Source organism: Vulpes lagopus, chromosome 7, assembly GCF_018345385.1.
Source record: "Vulpes lagopus strain Blue_001 chromosome 7, ASM1834538v1, whole genome shotgun sequence".
Classification (NCBI taxonomy): Eukaryota; Metazoa; Chordata; class Mammalia; order Carnivora; family Canidae; genus Vulpes; species Vulpes lagopus.
Window position 1 is genome coordinate 106,770,516 of NC_054830.1, and position 20,195 is coordinate 106,790,710.

At 37.4% G+C, this 20,195-nt stretch overlaps 1 protein-coding gene and 1 pseudogene across 10 annotated transcripts in view; one reads left to right on the top strand and one right to left on the bottom strand.

The window, feature by feature from the left end:
• FAM13B (family with sequence similarity 13 member B) overlaps nucleotides 1-20,195 on the top strand; it is a 93,994-nt gene that overhangs the window by 43,708 nt on the left and 30,091 nt on the right. For 8 of the 10 annotated variants that reach the window (XM_041761269.1, XM_041761268.1, XM_041761267.1 and 5 more), the window contains 3 exons: nucleotides 15,007-15,048; nucleotides 16,195-16,350; nucleotides 18,078-18,210. In XM_041761269.1, coding sequence (XP_041617203.1) covers nucleotides 15,007-15,048; nucleotides 16,195-16,350; nucleotides 18,078-18,210 — 331 coding nt within the window. The remainder of the gene's footprint in view (nucleotides 1-15,006; nucleotides 15,049-16,194; nucleotides 16,351-18,077; nucleotides 18,211-20,195) is intronic. The other 2 variants (XM_041761276.1, XM_041761277.1) reach the window with 1 other exon arrangement.
• LOC121494636 lies at nucleotides 9,322-11,320 on the bottom strand (annotated as a pseudogene).

A 20,195-nucleotide genomic window follows, 5' to 3' on the forward strand; every position in this document is an offset into this window, starting at 1 on the left:
ATGGAAAGATAAAGTGGTCAAATTAACTTGTATTTCCAGCTTCTAGACTAGAACTAGGTTGAGTTGGGCTGTAAAAAGAGAACTCTGTGATGCATTAAGATATTTCTTTCCAATTTTTTTTTTTGTGTGTTAAGGAATACTACTTACGTGGCATACTGTGTACTTTATAAATGTGGTAGGGTAGAGGCACTATGTTAATGCATAGCTGGAGTCACTGAACATACTGTTTAGGAAGCGTTAGAGAATTCGAGAATCCCATAGCTCTAGGTATGTTAGTTCTCTGTAAAGTTCTATGGTTTACTAACCCCCCTTTTTTTAAAATTGGAGTTCAATTTGCCAACATATAGCATAACTCCCAGTGCTCATCCTGCCAAGTGCCCCTCTCAGTGCCCATCACCCAGTCACCCCAACCCCTTGCCCACCTCCCTTTCCACTACCCCTTGTTCATTTTCTAGAGTTAGGTGTGTCTCATGTTTTGTCAACTAGCCCTTTCTAATTAGGAGAGCAGCAGTATATTTAAATCACTAGATATCTTTCATTAAATCCATGTTCAGTAGAATGATGATTGAAAAGCAGAGGAAATAATTTAACAGAAGGCAAAATGTCATTTAACTCATGACATAAAATAACTCATATCTAAGGGAGAAACTGTCCAATTTCATTTAGGAAAATTATAAAACAACTTAAGATGTTTACTGCCAAACAGAACTATTGAATTTCTTTGTGGGCCTCTGGATCTTTATATATTATAAATGATTTCTTCAAACATGATTGTAATTGTGGTATATCAACATGTTTGTTTACTCTTTTGCCCCTGATTTAACATTATGATTGTGCTTTTTCTGTGTACATGCTCTTCTAATTTACTTTTGGGAAGGGGGGAGCCTCTTAACTATAATTACATATTAAGATATTTAGAAATTATATGCTGAGCTGTTTATATCTTAATTATATATTTCCTGTCCTTTTTTCTGGAAGTTTTGAATTATTTTAGCTAAGCTAAAATGTACTCTGTACTAAGCTGCTACTGAACAACCTTTTAGGTTTCTTAGGCCCCTTTTTCCTTCTTTTGAACTATTTGCATTCATTTATTAGGTTCAAATAGTGAACTTTTCTTTGGCTTGGTAAGTATTTCCAGCAAGCCTAAGAGACTTATCCTGATTTATATTGCCATTAGCATTTTTTTCCTCCAGGAGCTGAAAACAGTAGATTAAATGGATATTCTTAATTTGGTAAATTAGAATTACATCTCTAATAGGTGGCTACTAGCTACATGTGGCTATTTAAATTTGAACTTGAACCAGTTAAAATTAAAGTTTAAAAATCACTCTCACAGTTGTACTAGCCACAGTTCAAGTGTTCAACAGTCATATAAGTGGCCACTGCATTAGTGTTGATACAGAACATTTCTGTCATTGCAGAAATTTCTGTTGAGTAGCACTGATAGAGGGGAAATTTTTTCAGTATTTGTATTTATTATCAGCAAAGTTATTTAAATGGATACTTCTAATAGTTTCGTCTTTTTGATTATCTTTCTAGTTTTGTAGACAGTCCTTCCTTCCAGCTAATTTTTAGATTCATTGGAGATTTGGTGATAGGTAGTCAGGATTCCTTTAATTACACGTCACAAAAATGGACCTTGGTTAAAGGAAAGAAAAAATGCAATTTATTAGAAGAATCCTGGATAGATTGCAGAGTCTGCAGATAAAGCAGAGATAACACAGGAAGCCCTGGAGAATTTAGTAGCAGGGTTATGGGAGAATCTCTAGCATGGGGCTGTTACTCAGAGAGTTCCTTCCAGTTGTTTCCTACTGTCTCTCATTCTGCTCAAGACCAGATTCCTGTGGGGGGTGGCAGGGAAGAGAGTCTGGTCTAAATTGGGTCAAGTGTCTCGTTAGATAGAGCTGGTCATTATTAATTTATGTATCTATCAAGATTATTGGATGAGAAGAGGGATTAATTTGCCACAGAAAAACGGGGCTGTTTACCAAAAGAAAAGATTGGGGATATCAGGCAGCAAAAACAGGTGTGTCTACCAGAGTGGTCTTTGAGAATTAGTAATGATAAAAATTTCAGTTAATATTTGTATATTAATCTTTTATTGTAGTGTTGGCTGATTGCTTGCATAAAGGTAAAAATATACATTCTTTTTTTTTTTCCAAGATTTTATTTATTCATGAGAGACACACACAGAGAGAGAGAGAGAGAGAGAGAGAGAGAAAGGCAGAGACACAGACAGAGGGAGAAGTAGGCTCCATGCAGGGAGCCCGACATGGGACTTAATCCTGGGTCTCCAGGATCAGGCCCTGGGCTGAAGGCAGTGCTAAACCACTGAGCCACCTGAGCTGCCCAAAAAATACATTCTTTGATTGTCTACCATAGATGAAAGAAAAATAGGGGAATGCATAAGCATAAGCCCTAGGATATAGGGAACTATTAATAAATTTGTTTTAGGGAATTAGTGGATACTGGAGATTGAACTTTTGGTAGCTTTTAATGTTCCATCTTTTTGAGTTTTTCTGTGAGGTACTTTATAAATATTTACTGGAGTATTAGGTAACTACTCTGTTTTTCTTCACAAGTAACTATGGGAAAATATGTTAGAAACCTAAGGGAATAAAAGTTTAGTGATAGTTTAAAAATAGCAATTCTCAAACTTTTTGTTTTTAAATGTTACATTCTTAAAAATTATTTACAACTCCAGAGACCTTTAAAAAAAAAAAGATTTTATTCATTTATTCATGAGTGACACAGAGAAAAGAGAGAGGGAGGCAGAGACACAGGCAGAGGGAGAAGCAGGCTCCATGCAGAAGCCTGATGTGGGACTCAATCCCAGGACTCCAGGATCACTCCCTGGGCCGAAGGCAGGTGTTAAACTGCTGAGCCACCCACGGATCCCCAAGACCTTTTTTCTTTTTTTTAAGATTTTATTTATTTATTCATGACAGACACAGAGAGAGAGAGAGGCAGAGACACAGGCAGAGGGAGAAGCAGGCTCCGTGCAGGGAGCCTGACGTGGGACTTGATCCCGGGTCTCCAGGGTCACACCCTGGGCTGAAGGCGGCGCTAAACTGCTGAGCCACCAGGGCTGGGCTCCCCCGCCCCAACCTCTGTTAATGTTGATTTTACCTACAGGCCCTTACCACATTATAAATTAAAGCAACATATTTAAGCCATTGGAAGTATATCTTTGTTGAGTTGTAGTTTGGAAGATGCTTGTATATAGCCATTGATGACCTAAGGGGCTTTTTTGTGGGTTTTTGTTTTTTTTTTACCTAACAGTTTTTTGATTACTCCTCCTCTATTAGGTTTAGGTCATTAGTTCTCAAACTTTGGTCTTATAACCCCCCTTACACACTTAAAAATTATTTAGGATCCAAAGAACTTTTGTTTCGGTAGCTTATTACTGTTGGTATTTATTATATTAGAAATTAAAACTGAGAGATTTACATATATATTTAAAGTAGTAATAAATCCATTACATGTTAATGTAAAATTCTAAAATGTTAACTGTGTTTTCCAAAATCTCCAAAAAAACATCATAGTGAAAAATTTTTTAGTGACTTGTTTTATATTTTTACAAATCTCTTTAATGTCTGGCATTATTAGTAGATGACAGCTGAATTCTTTCATTTTCCTCTGCATTGCATTTGTTGCTGTATGTTATTTTGGTTTAAGTATATGAAGAAAATTTGCCATCACACCAGTATATAGCTGGAAATAGAACATTCATAGTCTTTTCAGATAATTGTGTCCATTCTTTCTTGATAATATGCCAAAACATGGTAAGTAGCAGCGTTTTAGAAGTTATTTGTATTGCATAACTTGAAACCATATCTGTGAATTTTTCATGCTCTGGTCTTTTGGTGGGTCTGTCTTGTGCTGTGGTGATTTTATTCATGCTTGATTTTGTAACATGGTAATTGGGCATTCAGAAAATGAGGCTTCAGGGAGTTACTCGGATCTTCCAAATGATGATACATTTTGTTACATAGTATCAACAATTCACATTCTTTAATATTACCACTGATTGTATTAAAGACATCTTTTAAGTCCTGGGACATTAGTGAGTTTATGGTAAAGATAAAGGTTTTCCAGAATTCAATTTCTTACTTGAAAACTCAAATCTTATCAGCTGTGTCACTTGTTTTTCTTAAAGTCTCAGTCTTGCTCATTTTTGAGAAAATGTCTGTCAGATTATTCAGGTTGGAATAACTATATATAGTTTGTCAGCCTATCTTTCAAGTGAAAACGGTGATCCCAGATAAAACTTGAGTTCACAATTCAAACAAGACAAGCATTGTACTATGCTGTGCAGAAGTGTTTTTCTAAATGTGCTTCCCATTTTGTCATACCAAATACTAAAATGAATTGTACTCAGGGCTGAGGTAAAATTAATAATTTTTGCTCCTTCATCAGGACTGGTCCTCTTTTTAAAAATTTGCAAGTGAGTAGTGGTAAAGAATGCAGTGGCCATGGTACAGTCTGGTACCACTTGCCTGGATTTATGCTAAGACCCCAAGCATTTTTTTCTACCATTGATTTGGTATATCATGCAAAAGTCAGCACAGTGAAAAAGGCAAATATTATGAAAATAGTTTGTGTGTTTTGGTTGACTGACCACCTTTTCACAACCAGTGGTTTATTTTATTTTTTTATTTTCTTAAAAGATTTTATTTATTTATTCATGGGAGACACAGAGAGAGAGAGGCAGAGACACAGGCAGAGGGAAAAGCAGGCTCCATGTAGGGAGCCCGATGTGAGACTCGATCCCAGGTCTCCCGGGTCTCCAGGATCACACCCTGGGCTGCAGGTGGCGCCAAACCGCTGAGCCACTGGGGTTGCCCAATTGTTTGTATTTCTTTGGTGTTTGATTGTGATCTCTCTTCTCTTGTTCATGATTTTATTTATTTGGATTCTTTCTCTTTTTGATAAGTCTGGTCAGGGATTTATCAATCTTATTCTTTGAAAGAACCAGCTTCTGGTTTCATTGGTCTGTTCTACTGTTCTTTTGATTTCTATTTCATTGATTTCTGCTCTAATCATTATTCTCCTGCTGGGTTTAGGCTTTATTTGCTGTTCTTTGTCTAGCTCCATTAGGTGTAAGGTTAGGTTGTGTATTTGAGGTCTTCCTTGTTTCTTGAGAAAAGCTCATATTTCTATATACTTCCTTCTTAGAAAATAGTTGTGTTTTGGGGCAGCCCTGGTGGCGCAGCGGTTTAGCGCCGCCTGCAGCCTGGGGTGTGATCCTGGGGACCCTGGATTGAGTCCCACATCGGGCTCCCTGCATGGAGCCTGCTTCTCCCTCTGCCTGTTCCTCTGCCCCCCTCTCTCTCTGTGTTTCTATAAATAAATAAATAAATAAAATCTTAAAAAAAATAGTTGTGTTTTCATTTGCATTTGTTTCCATGAATTTTTAAAATTCTTCCTTAATTTTCTGATTGACCCATTCATTTTTTAGTAGGATGCTCTTTAACCTCCAAGTATTTGAGTTCCTTCCAAATTTCCTTTTGGGATTGATGTCAAGTATCAAAGTATTGTGGTCTGAAAATATGCAGGGAATAATCCCAGTCTTCTGGTTCCGGTTGAGAGTCAACTTGTGACCCAGTATGTGATCTGTTCTGGAGAATGTTCCATGTGTATTTGTTTTTTTTTTTTTTAAAGATTTTATTTATTTATTCATGAGAGAGAGAGAGGCAGAGACATAGGCAGAGGGAGAAACACACTCCATGCAGGGAGCCTGATGGCGGGACTTGATCCTGGGTCTCCAGGATCACACCCGGGCTGAAGGCGACGCTAAACCACTGAGCCAAGAGGCTGCCCCCTTGCTTTTTTTTTTTTTTTTCCAATCTGATAACCCTTGTCTTTTGATTGGAGCATTTAGCCCATTGACATTCAGAGTAACTATTTAAAGATAATGAATGTAGTGCCTTTGTATTACCTGCAAAGTCTCTGTTGCTATGTATTGTTTCTTTTCTTTTCTTTGTATTACCTGCAAAGTCTCTGTTGCTATGTATTGTTTCTTTTCTTTTCTTTTATGTTTTCTTTTAAAGCTCTCTCTTTGCTTAAAGGATCCCCTTTGACATTTCTTGCAGGGCTGGTTTAGTGATCAAAAATTCTTTTAGTTTCTGTTTTTATCTCCTCCTATTTTGCATGACATCCTTGCTGGATAAAGTATTCTTGGCAGCATATTTATCTCATTTAGCACTTTGAATACAGTCCTTTTTGGCCTGCCAGGTCAGGTCTCTGTGGATAGGTTTGCTGCCAGTCTAATGTTTCTACCTTTGTAGGTTGTGGATCTCTTGACCCAACCTACTTTAAAGATTTTCTCTTTGTGCCTGAGATTTTCAGGCTTCACTATTAAATGTCAAAGTGTTGACTTATTTTTACTGATTTTGAGGGGAGTTTCTCTGTGCTTCCTGTACTTGGATGCTTGCTTCTTCCCCCAGATTTGGAAGTTCTCAGCTATGATTTGTTCAATTATACCTTCTGCTCTCCCCATTTCCTCTTCCTCTGGGATCTCAATTATTCTAATATTGTTTTGTTTTATGGCATCACTTATCTCTCGAGTTTTTCCCTAGTGATCCAGTAGTTTATCTTTTCTCTCAGTTTCTTTATTCTCTGTTGGTCTTCTGTATGTATCACTGATTCTCTCTTCTGCCTCATTTATTCTAGCAATTAGAGCCTCCACTTTTTATTACGTCTCATTAATAGCCTTTTTAAATTTTGACTTGATTAGATTTTAGTTCTTTTATTTCTCCAGAGAGGGATTCTTTAGTGTCTTTGTTTGTTTGTTTTTTCCCAAGCGTAGCTGGTATGTTTATAATTGTTATTCTGAACTCTAGTTTTTAACATCTTTTATCCCTACTGATTAGGTCCCTGGCAGTCAGTACTGCCTCATGTTCTCTTTTTGGGGGGTTCTTCTGTCTTGTCATTCTATCCAGAGAACAGATGAATTAGAGAACAGAATAATAAAATAGCAACAAGGACCCAGAAAAATAGACACTAAACAAATCAGAAGAGACCAGAAACTAAAAAAGGGGGGTAGTGGTAGAAAGAGAGAATATAATCAAATAGGTGAACAGAACAGAGCAATACACTAGATCCTTGGTGTATTTTGGTCTGTTTGTTACAAGAAACTAGATGCCAAAATTGTATAGAATGAAAACTTACATATATAGAAAAAATAAAGTTGAATATAATGAAAAGAAACCAGAATTGAGAAATATATATACATATATAAATGTAAAAATGAAAATTTTAAAAGATTTTTAAAAGTTGATAAAAAGAAATTAGTTGAAAAGGAAAAAAAAATTAAAATTGAAACACTAAAAGAATCATGAGAAAAAACCCATGAATTCTATGTATTATTTTCCCTTAGTGCTGGTGTTTTATACTTCTGTGAGATCAGTAAACAGTCTTAGCTGGATGTTTCTGCTGGTCTTCTGGGGGAGGGGCCTATTACACTAATCTCAGGTATCTTTCCCTGGGTGGAATTCACCCCCCCTCTTGCCACGGGGCTGGGTTCAGTGTAAACAGCTTCAGATTGCTCTGTGTAGCTCTTGTTCCCGGAAGGCTTTTTTTTTTTCCATGCTGCTTTGAGTGATGGGAATGAAAGAACCAAGGAGCTGAAAGTTCACACACCCTCACTTTTCATTGTGCCCTCCTGGAAAAGCAGTCAGTCATTCTTGTCTCCCTGGTTTCCCTCCACACTCTGTTCACCTAGCCTGTGACCAGATGTTTTTATCTCAGGCTTGGGGACCCCCTTTCAAGTGTCCAAACTTTACAGACTCCTGTGGTGCACACACCTGTTGGGCTTCTCCTCTGCCATTTGTTGGATCCCTTCTCAGAGAACAGAGGTTGGCTGGGAACCCTGGGTGGCGCAGCGGTTTGGCGCCTGCCTTTGGCCCAGGGCGCGATCCTGGAGACCCGGGATCAAGTCCCATGTCGGGCTCCCGGTGCATGGAGCCTGCTTCTCCCTCTGCCTCTGTCTCTGCCTCTCTCTCTCTGTGTGTGACTGTCATAAATAAATAAAAATTAAAAAAAAAAAAAAAGAACAGAGGTTGGACTGCGCCACAGTTTAAGGTTTATGGCAACGTTAAGCAGAAAGCCCATTTCTGGGCTGTCTCTTTGCAGTTAGCTTCCCTGCTCTGAAGCTTGAGAACTCTGCCTGGTTCTTACTGTGATCCCGGGGATCCTGAGACCACACTGTCTTATCTAGGATCATGCTCCAATTCACCACCTGAACACCTTTCAGGCAGGGACGCCCCTTCGCCAGAGCAGACTTTTGAAAGTTTGGATTTTGCCCTCTGCTGCTGCTATATCACTTTCCAGTAGCTAGCGTCCAAGGGCTCCCTCCTAGTACATCCTCTCAGATTTACTTCTCTGCACCTCCTACCTTGGAAAATGTGGTTGCTTTTCTATTGGTAGAATCGCAGTAATTCTTTTTTTTTTTTTTTTTAAAGATTTTATTTATTCATGAGAGACACACAGAGAAAGAGAGAGAGGCAGAGACACAGGCAGAGAGAGAAGCAGGCTCCAAACAGGGAGCCTGCTATGGGACTCAATCCCGGGATTCCAAGATCACACCTCGGGCCAAAGGCAGGCGCTAAACCACTGAGCCACCCAGGGTTCCCGAATTGCAGTAATTCTTTTCTTACATCTCAAAACCTGTTGAGTTCACAGATGTCCAGGTGATTTGATAGCTATCTAGCTGAATTCCAGGGACCAGAGTAAACTCGGGTCCCCTACTACTCTGCCATCCTCCTTCTTTTCAGTAAATACTGTAGATTTATCCATGTTGTACGTCATTGTGGTTTATTTCACTGATGTAAAGCATTCCATCATATAATTACGCCTCAGTGATTTAATTTGGTGGACAGTTGGTTCTTTTTGATCATTTACTTTTTGAATAGCTTTGCTGGGTACATTTTTTTTTTTTTAAGATTTATTTATTTATTCGTAGACAGAGAGAGAGAGAGGCAGAGACACAGGCAGAGAGAGAAGCAGGCCCCATGCAGGGAGCCCAACGTGGGACTCGATCCGGGGTCTCCAGGACCACACCCCAGGCTGCAGGCAGCGCCAAACTGTTGCGCCACCAGGGCTGCCCCCATTTTTTTTTTAATTCAAAATCTTTTTATTGGGGAACCCTGGGTGGCGCAGCGGTTTAGCGCCTGCCTTTGGCCCAGGGCGCGATCCTGGAGACCCGGGATCGAATCCCACGTCGGGCTCCCGGTGCATGGAGCCTGCTTCTCCCTCTGCCTGTGTCTCTGCCTCTCTCTCTCTCTCTCTGTGTGACTATCATAAATAAATAAAAAAAAAAAATTAAAAAAGAATCTTTTTATTGGGACAGTGTCCTATTCATCTTGATTCAGGGAGCTTTTAGTGCTGTTTCTGCCTGAAGGGGCATTCTTCTGTAAGCCTTGCTTTTCCTCCCGTGGGCTGGCAGAGGACGGTGGAGCAGCTGACACACAGAACTACTGTCTGCGTGGCTGAAGATGGTGGTGCTTTTGTAGAAACCCGGGCACTTCTTGTGGGGCTCTGCACCAGGTGCTTCTTCTTGTGCTTCCTTTTCTCCTCTTCCGGGGATGGGTGCAGGAGGTCCTTCGTGAGGGGCATGTTCTCGTGGGGAGGTCATCACTGTCAGAAAGGGCTGCCTGGTACATTCTTCTATACATCTTCTGGTGACACATGCATGCACATGAAGACATGAACCTGACTTTCAGCTCTTTTTTTTTGACTTTTAACTTCTGTAAATATTACCAAATTGTTTTCTAAAGTGCTTGTCCCAGTTTACACCCTCATTAACAGTGTATGAGCATTCCCATTGCTTCACATCCTTGCCAACACTTGGTATTAACTGTTCTGAAGGAATAGAAATAATATTCCCTTGTCATTTTAATAGGTTCATCCCCCCCCCTTTTTTTTCCATCCCCTTTTTATATGTGTATTGTCGTCAGTTCTTTTTTGAAATAACTCTTCAATTGTTTCCTATTTTTCTTTCTTTTTTTTTAAGGGGGGGGGAAGCAGTAGGGGAGCTGAGGGAGAGGGAGAGAGAGTATCTTAAGTATGCTGCCCATCCAGTGTCGAGCTTGACATGGAGCTTCATCTTAGAATCCTGACATCATAACCTGAGCCAAAATCAAGAGTAGAATGCTTAGACTAAGCCAACCAAGCACCCCTTCTATTTTTCTCTTGGGTTGTTTTCTTGTTGAGTTGTAGGAGCCCTTTAAAAATATGTATTGTGCTAATCTTTTCTTCATTTTATGTTATATGCCTTTTCCATCTCATGTCTTCTGATGAAGAGTTCATAATTTTAATCAAGTTTACTATACTTTTCCCTCTTTGGTTAATGCTTTTTGTGTTTTAAGAGATCTTTTCCTGAACATATATTTCCGTATTCTTTTTTTTCTTTACCAGTGCTTATATACATGTTTTTATTTTTAATTTATTTATATTTTTAATTTCTAAATTTTAATTCTAGTATAGTTAACATTCCTGTATTAACTTCTAAAAGCTGTATTATTTCACATTTCATATTTAGGTGTGTAATCTACCTGGAATTGATTTCTGTCTTTGGTGTGGGAAGTGAGGCCAACATACTTTTTTCAGTGTGGATACCAGATTGTGCAGTACTCATTTTGAAACTGCCCTTGCTCTTCTTTCTGTAGTGCTACCTTTGTTCTTAAGCAAGTGTGTATGCATGGATCCACTTTTGTTCTGTTTGTTTCTTCTTGTGTTAGTGCTGTTATTTACTTTGGCTTTATTGTTTTTTAGGTCTGGAGTGGGGTCTAGATCTCCAATAAAATAACATAACACTGCCACTCCAGGAGAGTGTGGCCCATGGGTCACATTCTTGTTTTAAGGGTAGGGGTAGTAGAAAAGCCCCCGCATTTTGACAGTCTTTAGTAGCTTGTATGTAGAATTCTAAAAATACATTAAAAAATCTTTTTTATTTTTTAAAAAACACGTTTATTAAATGTAGCCATTTGATACATAGTTGCACACATTATTTATGCACATACAAAAACACTTTCTCATGTTACTTCCTGATCTTTATGAACATGGATAATTTCAAATTGGGCCATTGACTGTGTGTACTTTAGTCCATTTTATATATTTATTTCTTTGTTTTATTCCTTTTCTTTTTTTGAGAGAAAGAGAAGGGATGAGGGAGAGAAGAAGTACAGAGGGAGTGGGAAAGAGAAAATCTTAAGCAGGCTCTATGCCCGGCAGGAGCCCACCACAGGACTTGCATGACCTGAGCTGAAATCAAGAGCTGGATGCTGAACAAAACTGAGCAACTCAGGCACCCCTATTTTCTGATATTTCTTAAAAATAATTTTGCAAATAGGGTAACTTAAATTTTTTTTAAAGATTTTTTATTTATTTATTAATTAGAGAGAGAGAGAGGCAGAGACACAGGCAGAAGGATAAGCAGGCTCTATGCAGGGAGCCCGACGTGGGACTCGATCCCAGGTCTCCAGGATCAGGCCCTGGGCTGGGCTGAAGGCAGCGCTAAACCACTGAGCCACCCAGGCCGCCCCTTTTTAAAGATTTTATGTATTTATTCATGAGAGACACAGAGAGAGAGAGGCAGAGACAGAGGCAGAGGGAGAAGCAAGCTCCCTGTAAAGAGCCAGATGTGGGACTCGATCCCAGGACCTCAGGATCATGCCCTGAGCCGAAGGCAGATGCTCAAACGCTGAGCCACCCAAGCACCCCGTGGTAACATATTAATTAAGAATCGAGTTGGTAAAAAAAAAAAAAAAAAGGGATCCCTGGGTGGCGCAGCGGTTTGGCGCCTGCCTTTGGCCCAGGGCGCGATCCTGGAGACCCGGGATCGAATCCCACGTCGGGCTCCCGGTGCATGGAGCCTGCTTCTCCCTCTGCCTATGTCTCTGCTTCTCTCTCTCTCTCTCTGTGTGTGTGACTATCATAAATAAATAAAAACTAAAAAAAAAAATAAAAAAAAAAAAAGAATCGAGTTGGTATATCTGAAGTGTTTATCATTTTTCAACTTTTTCATGCTTTTGGAAGTTTTTTTTTTATTTTTTTTATTTTATTTTATTTTTTTGCTTTTGGAAGTTTTTATAATAAAATAATGGGAAAAAATGTTTCAAAGAAAATTTTATGGTACAAAGTACTATTTTTTTAAATTTAGAATAGATTTTGAGAGATTTGATAGACTCTTTTTAAAAAAAATTTTTTTTTTAATGTATTTATTCATGAGAGACACAGAGAGGCAGAGACACAGGCAGAGGGTGAAGCAGGCTCCTTTCAGGGAGCCCAGTGTGGAACTCAATCCCCGGCCCTGGAATGGGCCCTGGAATGGGCCCTGGGATCAAGCCCTGAGCCAAAGGCAGACGCTCAACCGCTTAGCCACCCAGGAGTCCCTTGATAGACTCTAGAGTGCAGATGTGGAAGTTTTGAGTCAAAGAGCATGCATACTTTTAGAGCTTTTAAAAACACCTCGCCAAGGTTCATCTGGGTGGCTCAGTTGGTTAAATGGTTAAGTGTCTGCATTGGGCTCAGGTCATGATCTCAGGGTCCTGGGATTGAGCCCTGCATCAGGCTTCTTGCTCAGTGGGGAGCCTTCTCTGTCTCTGTCTGCTGCTCACCCTGTTTGTGCTCTCTCTCTCTAATAAATAAATAAAATCTTTTAAAAACAAACAAAAACCATGTCACCAAAGTGATCTCCCTAAGAATTGTACTAAGTTACTTTTTCACCAGCAATGTATAATTGTCAGTTTCATAGCCTTTCTCATCACGAATGGTATGTTAACATCAAAAAATATTAATTTTATATTAATCCTATTTTAAATATGTATTTCTAGTTGTCTTGTTTCCATTTTTCTACTAGCATTTTGGTAATAACCTAATCTGACAAAAAAGTGAGATAATTCCTCTGGGAGATTAAGTAGATACCTAACAATGGCAAATTTGGAAAAGAACAGAAAGGATATAAACTCTAACAAAAGTTAAAATGTGGTGTTAGGCTTTAGTAACATACTTCTGGACTAAGTAGCTGAGAGTTAGAACTTCTTGAGATTTTTGTGTAAGGTAAAAACCAAAGCACACTAGAAATCACAAATTAAATGGTGAAGGGAAGGATGTTGGATTTAGGAGATTTTTTTTTTTTTTAAGATTTTATTTCTTTATACATGAGAGAGACAGAGGGAGAAGCAGGCTCTCTGTGGGGGCCCCATGTGACCTGAGCCGAAGCCAGATGCTCAACCACTGAGCCACCCAGGCATCTCGGATTTAGGAATTTTCTTTACACCATTCAACATAACTACATTGTCAGTGGATTATAATTAGGTATTAAAATTACTTTTTTTTAAAAAAAGATTTTATTTATTTATTAATGAGACACACACACAGAGAGAGAGAGAGAGAGAGAGAGAGAGAGAGGCAGAGGGAGAAGCAGGCTCCATGCAGGGAGCCTGATGCGGGACTCGATCCCGGAACTCCAGGATCACGCCCTGGGCCGAAGGCAGGCGCTAAACCGCTAAGCCACCCAGGGATCTCCCTAAAATTACTTTTAATACCTAAGCTTAGGAATTACAAATATTATTGAGTAAAATATAACTGATCAGACCATGTAAAGATTTAACTTTTATGATTAAATAGGCAACCTCATATATAAACAACAAATCATTGTAGCAAAATAACAGAGAAAGATCTAACCTTAGTTAACATTTAAGCTATAGGAAGAGCTTCATTTATCTTTTTTTGGTTTTTGTTTTTTTTCTGCAGAGGTCACTAAATACTGACTTTAACCTGAAACTACTAGAAACAGACCCACAGCTAAACTCTTCTTTGTGCACATATATGTGATTTTTCTCCCCAGTTTCCTTCAGAAACGAAGTTCCAAAAAATGTCATTTAAATTTGAAAACCAAAGTTTAAGTACTTATCTTGAAAGTATTTTGAGCTGAGAATAATCCATTCATGAAAACTAGCCTAATGTTGGCAGTTAAATTTTTCTTATAAAGCTGAGGGATGTTATATGTGCCAAACCAGGGTGACTTACTTTTGTCTTATAAAGCAGTTGTGCAATTTGCTACTGATGTGTTTGCTCTAAGGGACACCTGAAGATTGCTGCATGATGTTTATTCAATTTTCTACAGAGAATCTTGAGAATATATTTTCTTTCTTTTTTAAATTTAAATTCAATTAATTAACATATAGTGTATTATTAGTTTCAGACGTAGAGTTCAGTGATTTATCAGTCTTACGTAACACCCAGTGCTCATTGCATTCCCTGCCCTCCTTAATGTCCATCACCCAGTCACCCCATGGTGACTAAATGGTGACTAAATGGTGACCCCCATGGGTGACTGTGAGCAGTGAGCCTGATCCCAGGACCCTGGGATCATGACCTGAACCTAAGGCAGATGCTTAACTGACTGAGCCACACAGGTGCCCCCAATTTTAATTTTAAACATTTAAGTGGTATTCATATCTCATGGGTTTCACTGAATTTTTAACTCTGATGAAGATGAGGCTATTTATGTTTTTGTAAGTATTAGTAGATAGTGTGGTGCGAAATTTGCTAAGGAAAGTCTGTTAATGCTACAGTGAATGAAGTAGTCTAATTTTAGAATCAATTTTGCCTTTTTCGTCACTTAAGTACATCCTCTGAGTAGTAGCATATGCTCTTACGTCAGGCAAGGAGTACAGAGTGAACATTGAGGCCTTCATACCATCCTAGATGAGGTGGTTTTGTTGGGCTAGTAGTATACTTTTTTCCCTTCAGCCTTGGAATATAGGTCAGTGTTTCTCCAAGTGAGCACCAAGTGAAATAGTTGGCTACACATACACACGGATATGTATATTTAGTTTTTTTGTGTGGAAATAAATTCTTTAGAAAATTAGAATCCTATTCTGCCAGAAATGAATGTGAAAGTTGATTGTGTCAAGGTAGTGCAACTGTGACAGTTTTCAATACTTTTTGTCATTAGTATTGCAAAGTTTTATAGCTAATTTCTTTCTTTAATTACAGTGCCCATTTATCTCCCATCAGCATCTTACCAGCCTCTGCGGAGTAAGTAGTATACTTGTAGAAGACCATTTTTTAAAATTTAAAAATATTACTTCACTTTAGAAATGAAAATCATGTATTTATTGTGCTTAATTTAGGGGAAGGATTATACATAAGGCAGTGAACCTAGTTAATATTTTATGTACTGCAGTAGGAACCAATGAAGAAAGAATGCATTGCCTAAAATATAAAATAAAAATTGAATTTTCTTCAGAGGATTTATTTATTTTTTTAAAAGATTTTATTTATTCATAGACACACACACAAAGAGAGAGAGAGAGAGAGAGGGGCAGAGACACAGGCAGAGGGAGAAGCAAGCTCCATGCAGGGAGCCCGATGTGGAACTTGATCCTGGGTCTCCAGGATCATGCCCTGGGCCGAAGGCAGGTGCCAAACCGCTGTGCCACTGGGGCTGCCACAAAGGATTTTTTTAATCTTTTGAGATAATTGAGATATGTCATCTCTTTTTATTAAGTTTTCTTTTTTTTTCTTTTTTTTTTTTAATTTTTATTTATTTATGATAGTCACACACACAGAGAGAGAGAGAGGCAGAGACACAGGCAGAGGGAGAAGCAGGCTCCATGCACTGGGAGCCCGACGTGGGATTCGATCCCAGGTCTCCAGGATCGCGCCCTGGGCCAAAGGCAGGCGCCAAACCGCTGCGCCACCCAGGGATCCCTCTTTTTATTAAGTTTTCTTAAAGAAGTAAACTTCATGTAAAAAATACGGGCAGGACTCTTACAGTTTCTTTGATTTAGCTGAGTATTGACAAATTATTTTGCTTTATAAATGTAGTTTTGAAAAGTATTTAAATGGTTTTTCGGTATACTAGCAAGGAATGAATTACTGGGACAACTGATCCTTCCCACCTCAGTAGTAATAGTGATACTGTGATTGATTTGTATAATATCTATTTGGGTAAATTTCTTTTATTTTTTTTTATTTTTATTTATTTTTTTGGGGGGGTAAATTTCTTTTAAACTTTTAACCCAGTATCATGAATTCCTTTTATGTTTCTTTTTATACTCTAGTTTACCCACTTAAATACCCTGTTAATTTGTCTCCTTTGTCACGTTTTAATGTTTGTATTTATGTGGACAAATGCCCAGTTTGGTGACTGGTTTTCACTAAAATGTGTCTATTTTGTAGCATTTTAGAAAGAACAATTAGAGCAGCTGTGGAACAGCACCTTTTTGATCTGCAGAGCAGCATAGATCATGATCTTAAGAATTTACAACAGCAAAGTCTGGTGTGTAATAATGAAGCAGAAAGTATTAATTGTGATGGGGAAGGATCTAATAACCAGTAAGAAACTTTTATAACATTTTACTATTATTAAGAGTTATAAAATTGTTTTATGATCTTTTAAAAACCATAGTTTACTTACGTAATGGGATCTCGGGAATTTCTCAGTGTGTGTGGAAAGTGACTTTGTATATAAATTGTATATGCTCACTTAACATTGAAAATCTAAATCTTCAATTAAGTTAGTAGACATTAAGTTCAATACTGCTAGATTTTCCTCCCTGAACACCAGATAAAGTAGTGAACTTACCTCACTATGCTGTATGATAAATAATGTTAAAAAAGCTAGACCCATACTATTTGAAACAAATGGTCACACCAATGAGAGACATGAAATGATCTAGACAGCTGGGTGCAGGGACAGCAGATCGGCATCACTCATAGTCATTGAGTGAAATGGTGAGCAGAATCATTTTTTGCAATTTACATTTTATCCCGTCACCAGCTACTACCCTGCTGCTCTCCCTCCATACTTTTTTGTTGTTTAGCTGTTAATAGTTGAATTTTGTATCAGTTAAAAGGTACCTCTGTGTGCTATGCAATTTGTGAGGTTATTTCACTCTTCATCTGACTTGTTACCTTTAAATGGATGAAAGGTCTCCTCTCCTTTCCCGTTATCTCAGCCCTGTACTTGAGGGATATAAAGGTGTCTTTCTTTGAGACCATAATACAATAATTTAATTGTTTTCATTTATCAGATTTTATTTGGAGGACATATGAGAAAGATGTACAAAAAAAATGGGTAGAGTGATTTTTCTTTTGAAGAGTTTGATTTTTAAAAGGCCAAATATATATACTACACTCTAGAATAGCTATTAAATATTAAATGAAACTGAAAAAGTTAATAGATATGAAAACTAGTGGTTACAATATGTTTATTTTAGAAATACCATATTGTACAACTGCAGGTTTGCTGTGTAGTCTGAATAGATGGCATCATTAGCCTGTGTTCCTCTGGCCCTGATTTGTGTTGCTTTGAAGGCATGATTAGAACTGATAAAACTGGATTGATGTCGACTATTGGGCTGAATATAAAGGAAAAAAGCAGTATCTGAAAAAAAAAAAAAAAAAAACCAAAAAACAGTAGTTAGAAGTTGGAAATAATGGGAAAGTGTACGAAAGGATAAAATTAATATAAGTAGATTCCTTAGTGTTTGTCTTTATTCTGGCTAGAGATCCTGAAAACCTTTGCCCATGCTCAGACAATATTTTTATTTTTTATTTTTTATTTTTATTTTTATTTTTTTTTAATATTTTTATTTTTATTTTTGGGGAAGTAACTTATGTTCTGACTTTATTGGTAGTATCATCTTTGTAAATCAAAGCCTGCTGCAGGATTTTGCATATTCTAAATTCTATAACATGAAAAATCTACAATAGGAAGCTATTCCTACAGTACTTGGTAAAGTGTTTGATATTATTGTGTCTAGTGCTAGGCTTATATTTTATTGGAACAGATCATTATGATTGAGAGTATACATTTTTAAGGAAAATTATTTTGGCACATAAATTATTTTTTCAGCCATTCATTTGTTTTTGAAAATTATAAAAAAAAATTTAAAAAATTATCAAAGAGAATAACAAACAAGGTAATTTTCTTAAAACATTCCCTTGAGAGACAAAAATAAACTTAGTGTGTAAGTTTGAGATCATTGGTATTTATTTATTTTAAAGGTATTACATAATCAACATTTGGCCTGATCTGATTTTTTAATCTTCATTACTAGGGTTGATATTGCTGATGATATTATTAATGCCAGTGAAAGTAACAGAGACTGTTCAGAACCTGTGGCTAGCACTAATTTAGACAATGAAGTTATGCAGCAAGATTTTGTATTTGAGGATGAAGAAAATAATCAGGTAAGAAACGCACAGACTAAAAAATCTTTGTGTAGGTATGCTAGACATACAACTCTGATTGCTTTATGTGTTCCTTTGATACCAGAAACTGACACACATACTTGTCTTAATTATAAATCCCAAGAACATAACTCTCTCTATAAAGATCTAGAACCATCATTGGGTAGAGAATTATATATAAAATATTTAAAAATAGTTTTCCTGGAAGGAAACATTAAAATGTTAGCTGAGGTGGTTGGTGATGTTATGGTTTAATTTTCTTACTTTTAATAGCTTTTTTCTATTTCCCAATTTTTTTCTGAAGAATGTGAGATCTCTTTTTTTTTTTTTTTTTTTACCTCTGAACCTTTTATTGGCCTCCTATTCCTCAAAGGGTACCCTGTTTTGCTGCCTCAGTGCCTCAGAATTTTGGGGTCGTTGGCATGGGATCTTTTCATAAAGAAAACTGGTGAACATCATTTTAAAAGTAAATTGTTTTCATTGATGATAATTGGCATTGGTAACATTGTTTTTAAAATGGCAATAAATATACAAAGCAGTATCCTAAGACGTGTTTCAAAGTTTAGTTTTGATAACACTTTTTAAAATAAGATTTTTTTTTTAAGATTTTATTTATTTATTCATGAGAGACACAGAGAGAGGCAGAGACACAGGCAGAGGGAGAAGCAGGCTCCATGCAGGGAGCCCGACGTGGGACTCGATCCCGGGTCTCCAGAACCACACCCTGGGCTGAAGGCGGTGCTAAACCGCTGAGCCACCTGGGCTGCCCTAAAATAAGATTCTTAATGAATAAGGAGGTTTTCTTCAGCATGTTTTCATACTAAAGCATAAACTTTAGGTGTAGGTGTAATAAAGAATTCAGGATCTGTCAGCTGAGATTTGTATTCTGGCTTTGCCTCTTAATAGCACTGTGACTTTGGCCACATTACCCAACTTTGCTTATCTCCTCTTTGCTTTTCCATAGACAGGTGGGGAGTAATATTTATATTAGATGATTGTTATAAATATTCAGAGAAGTAGAAGTATACAGTTATTTTATAAGCTAGGAGACATTTCACAGAAGTTAAGCTCACAGAAGTTAAGCTGTTCGTGTTGTTTTCACTGTACTTGTATATTAATGCTTTTACTTCTACTGATATATTAGATTAATCCCTTTTCATCTATTTGTGGTTACTGCTTCTGTAGTTGTCTCCTTGCCCTTTTCTGGATTATCAGTTTCTGCCTGTCTATTGGATCATTCCCACCAATATAAAATGTTATTTTCCCATGTTTAGGAAATAACTCTCTCTTGACTCTTCACCCCACTGTAGTTAAGCCCCTATTTCTTTGCTTCCCCCATAATAAAATAACTTGAATGTGTTGTCTCTTTAATTCTTCTCTTCCCACTCTGTCTTGAACCTCCTTCAGGTAACTTTTTGCCCCCATTATTCTTCTAAAACTGCTTTTGCAAGTTACCAATAATGTCTGCTGCATATTTTACTTGATATATGAGTACAGTTTAATTCAATTAATTACTCCCACTACCTTGATACCTTTTTTTCCTTGACTTTTAGGATCTCTCTCTCTCCTCTGGGTTTTTTCTACTTGACTGGCTGCTCTCTTTGTTGATTGCTTTTCATGTTCTGAACCTTTGAAATTTGGAATGGCTCAGTGCCCAGTTCTCAAAATTGCTTATTTTCATTCACTCCCTCCATAATCTCATTTAGGCTAATGGTTTTTAAAATAGCATCTACTTGCTAAAGATTTCCAAATTTATATATCTAGGTGAGATCTTTCTCTTAAACTTAATTCCTGTGTCAAGTTGCTCTGCTTAACATTTCCACTTAAATATCTTATAAGCATTTTGAATTTTACAGGCACCAAACTGAATTTATAATCTTGTCCACATATCTGCTCTTCTCAAATCTCAATCTCAGTAAAGGAGAATTTCTTCATATGCATCAGCCAGAAACCTTGGGTCATCCTTGGTTTCTTTCACTGCATAT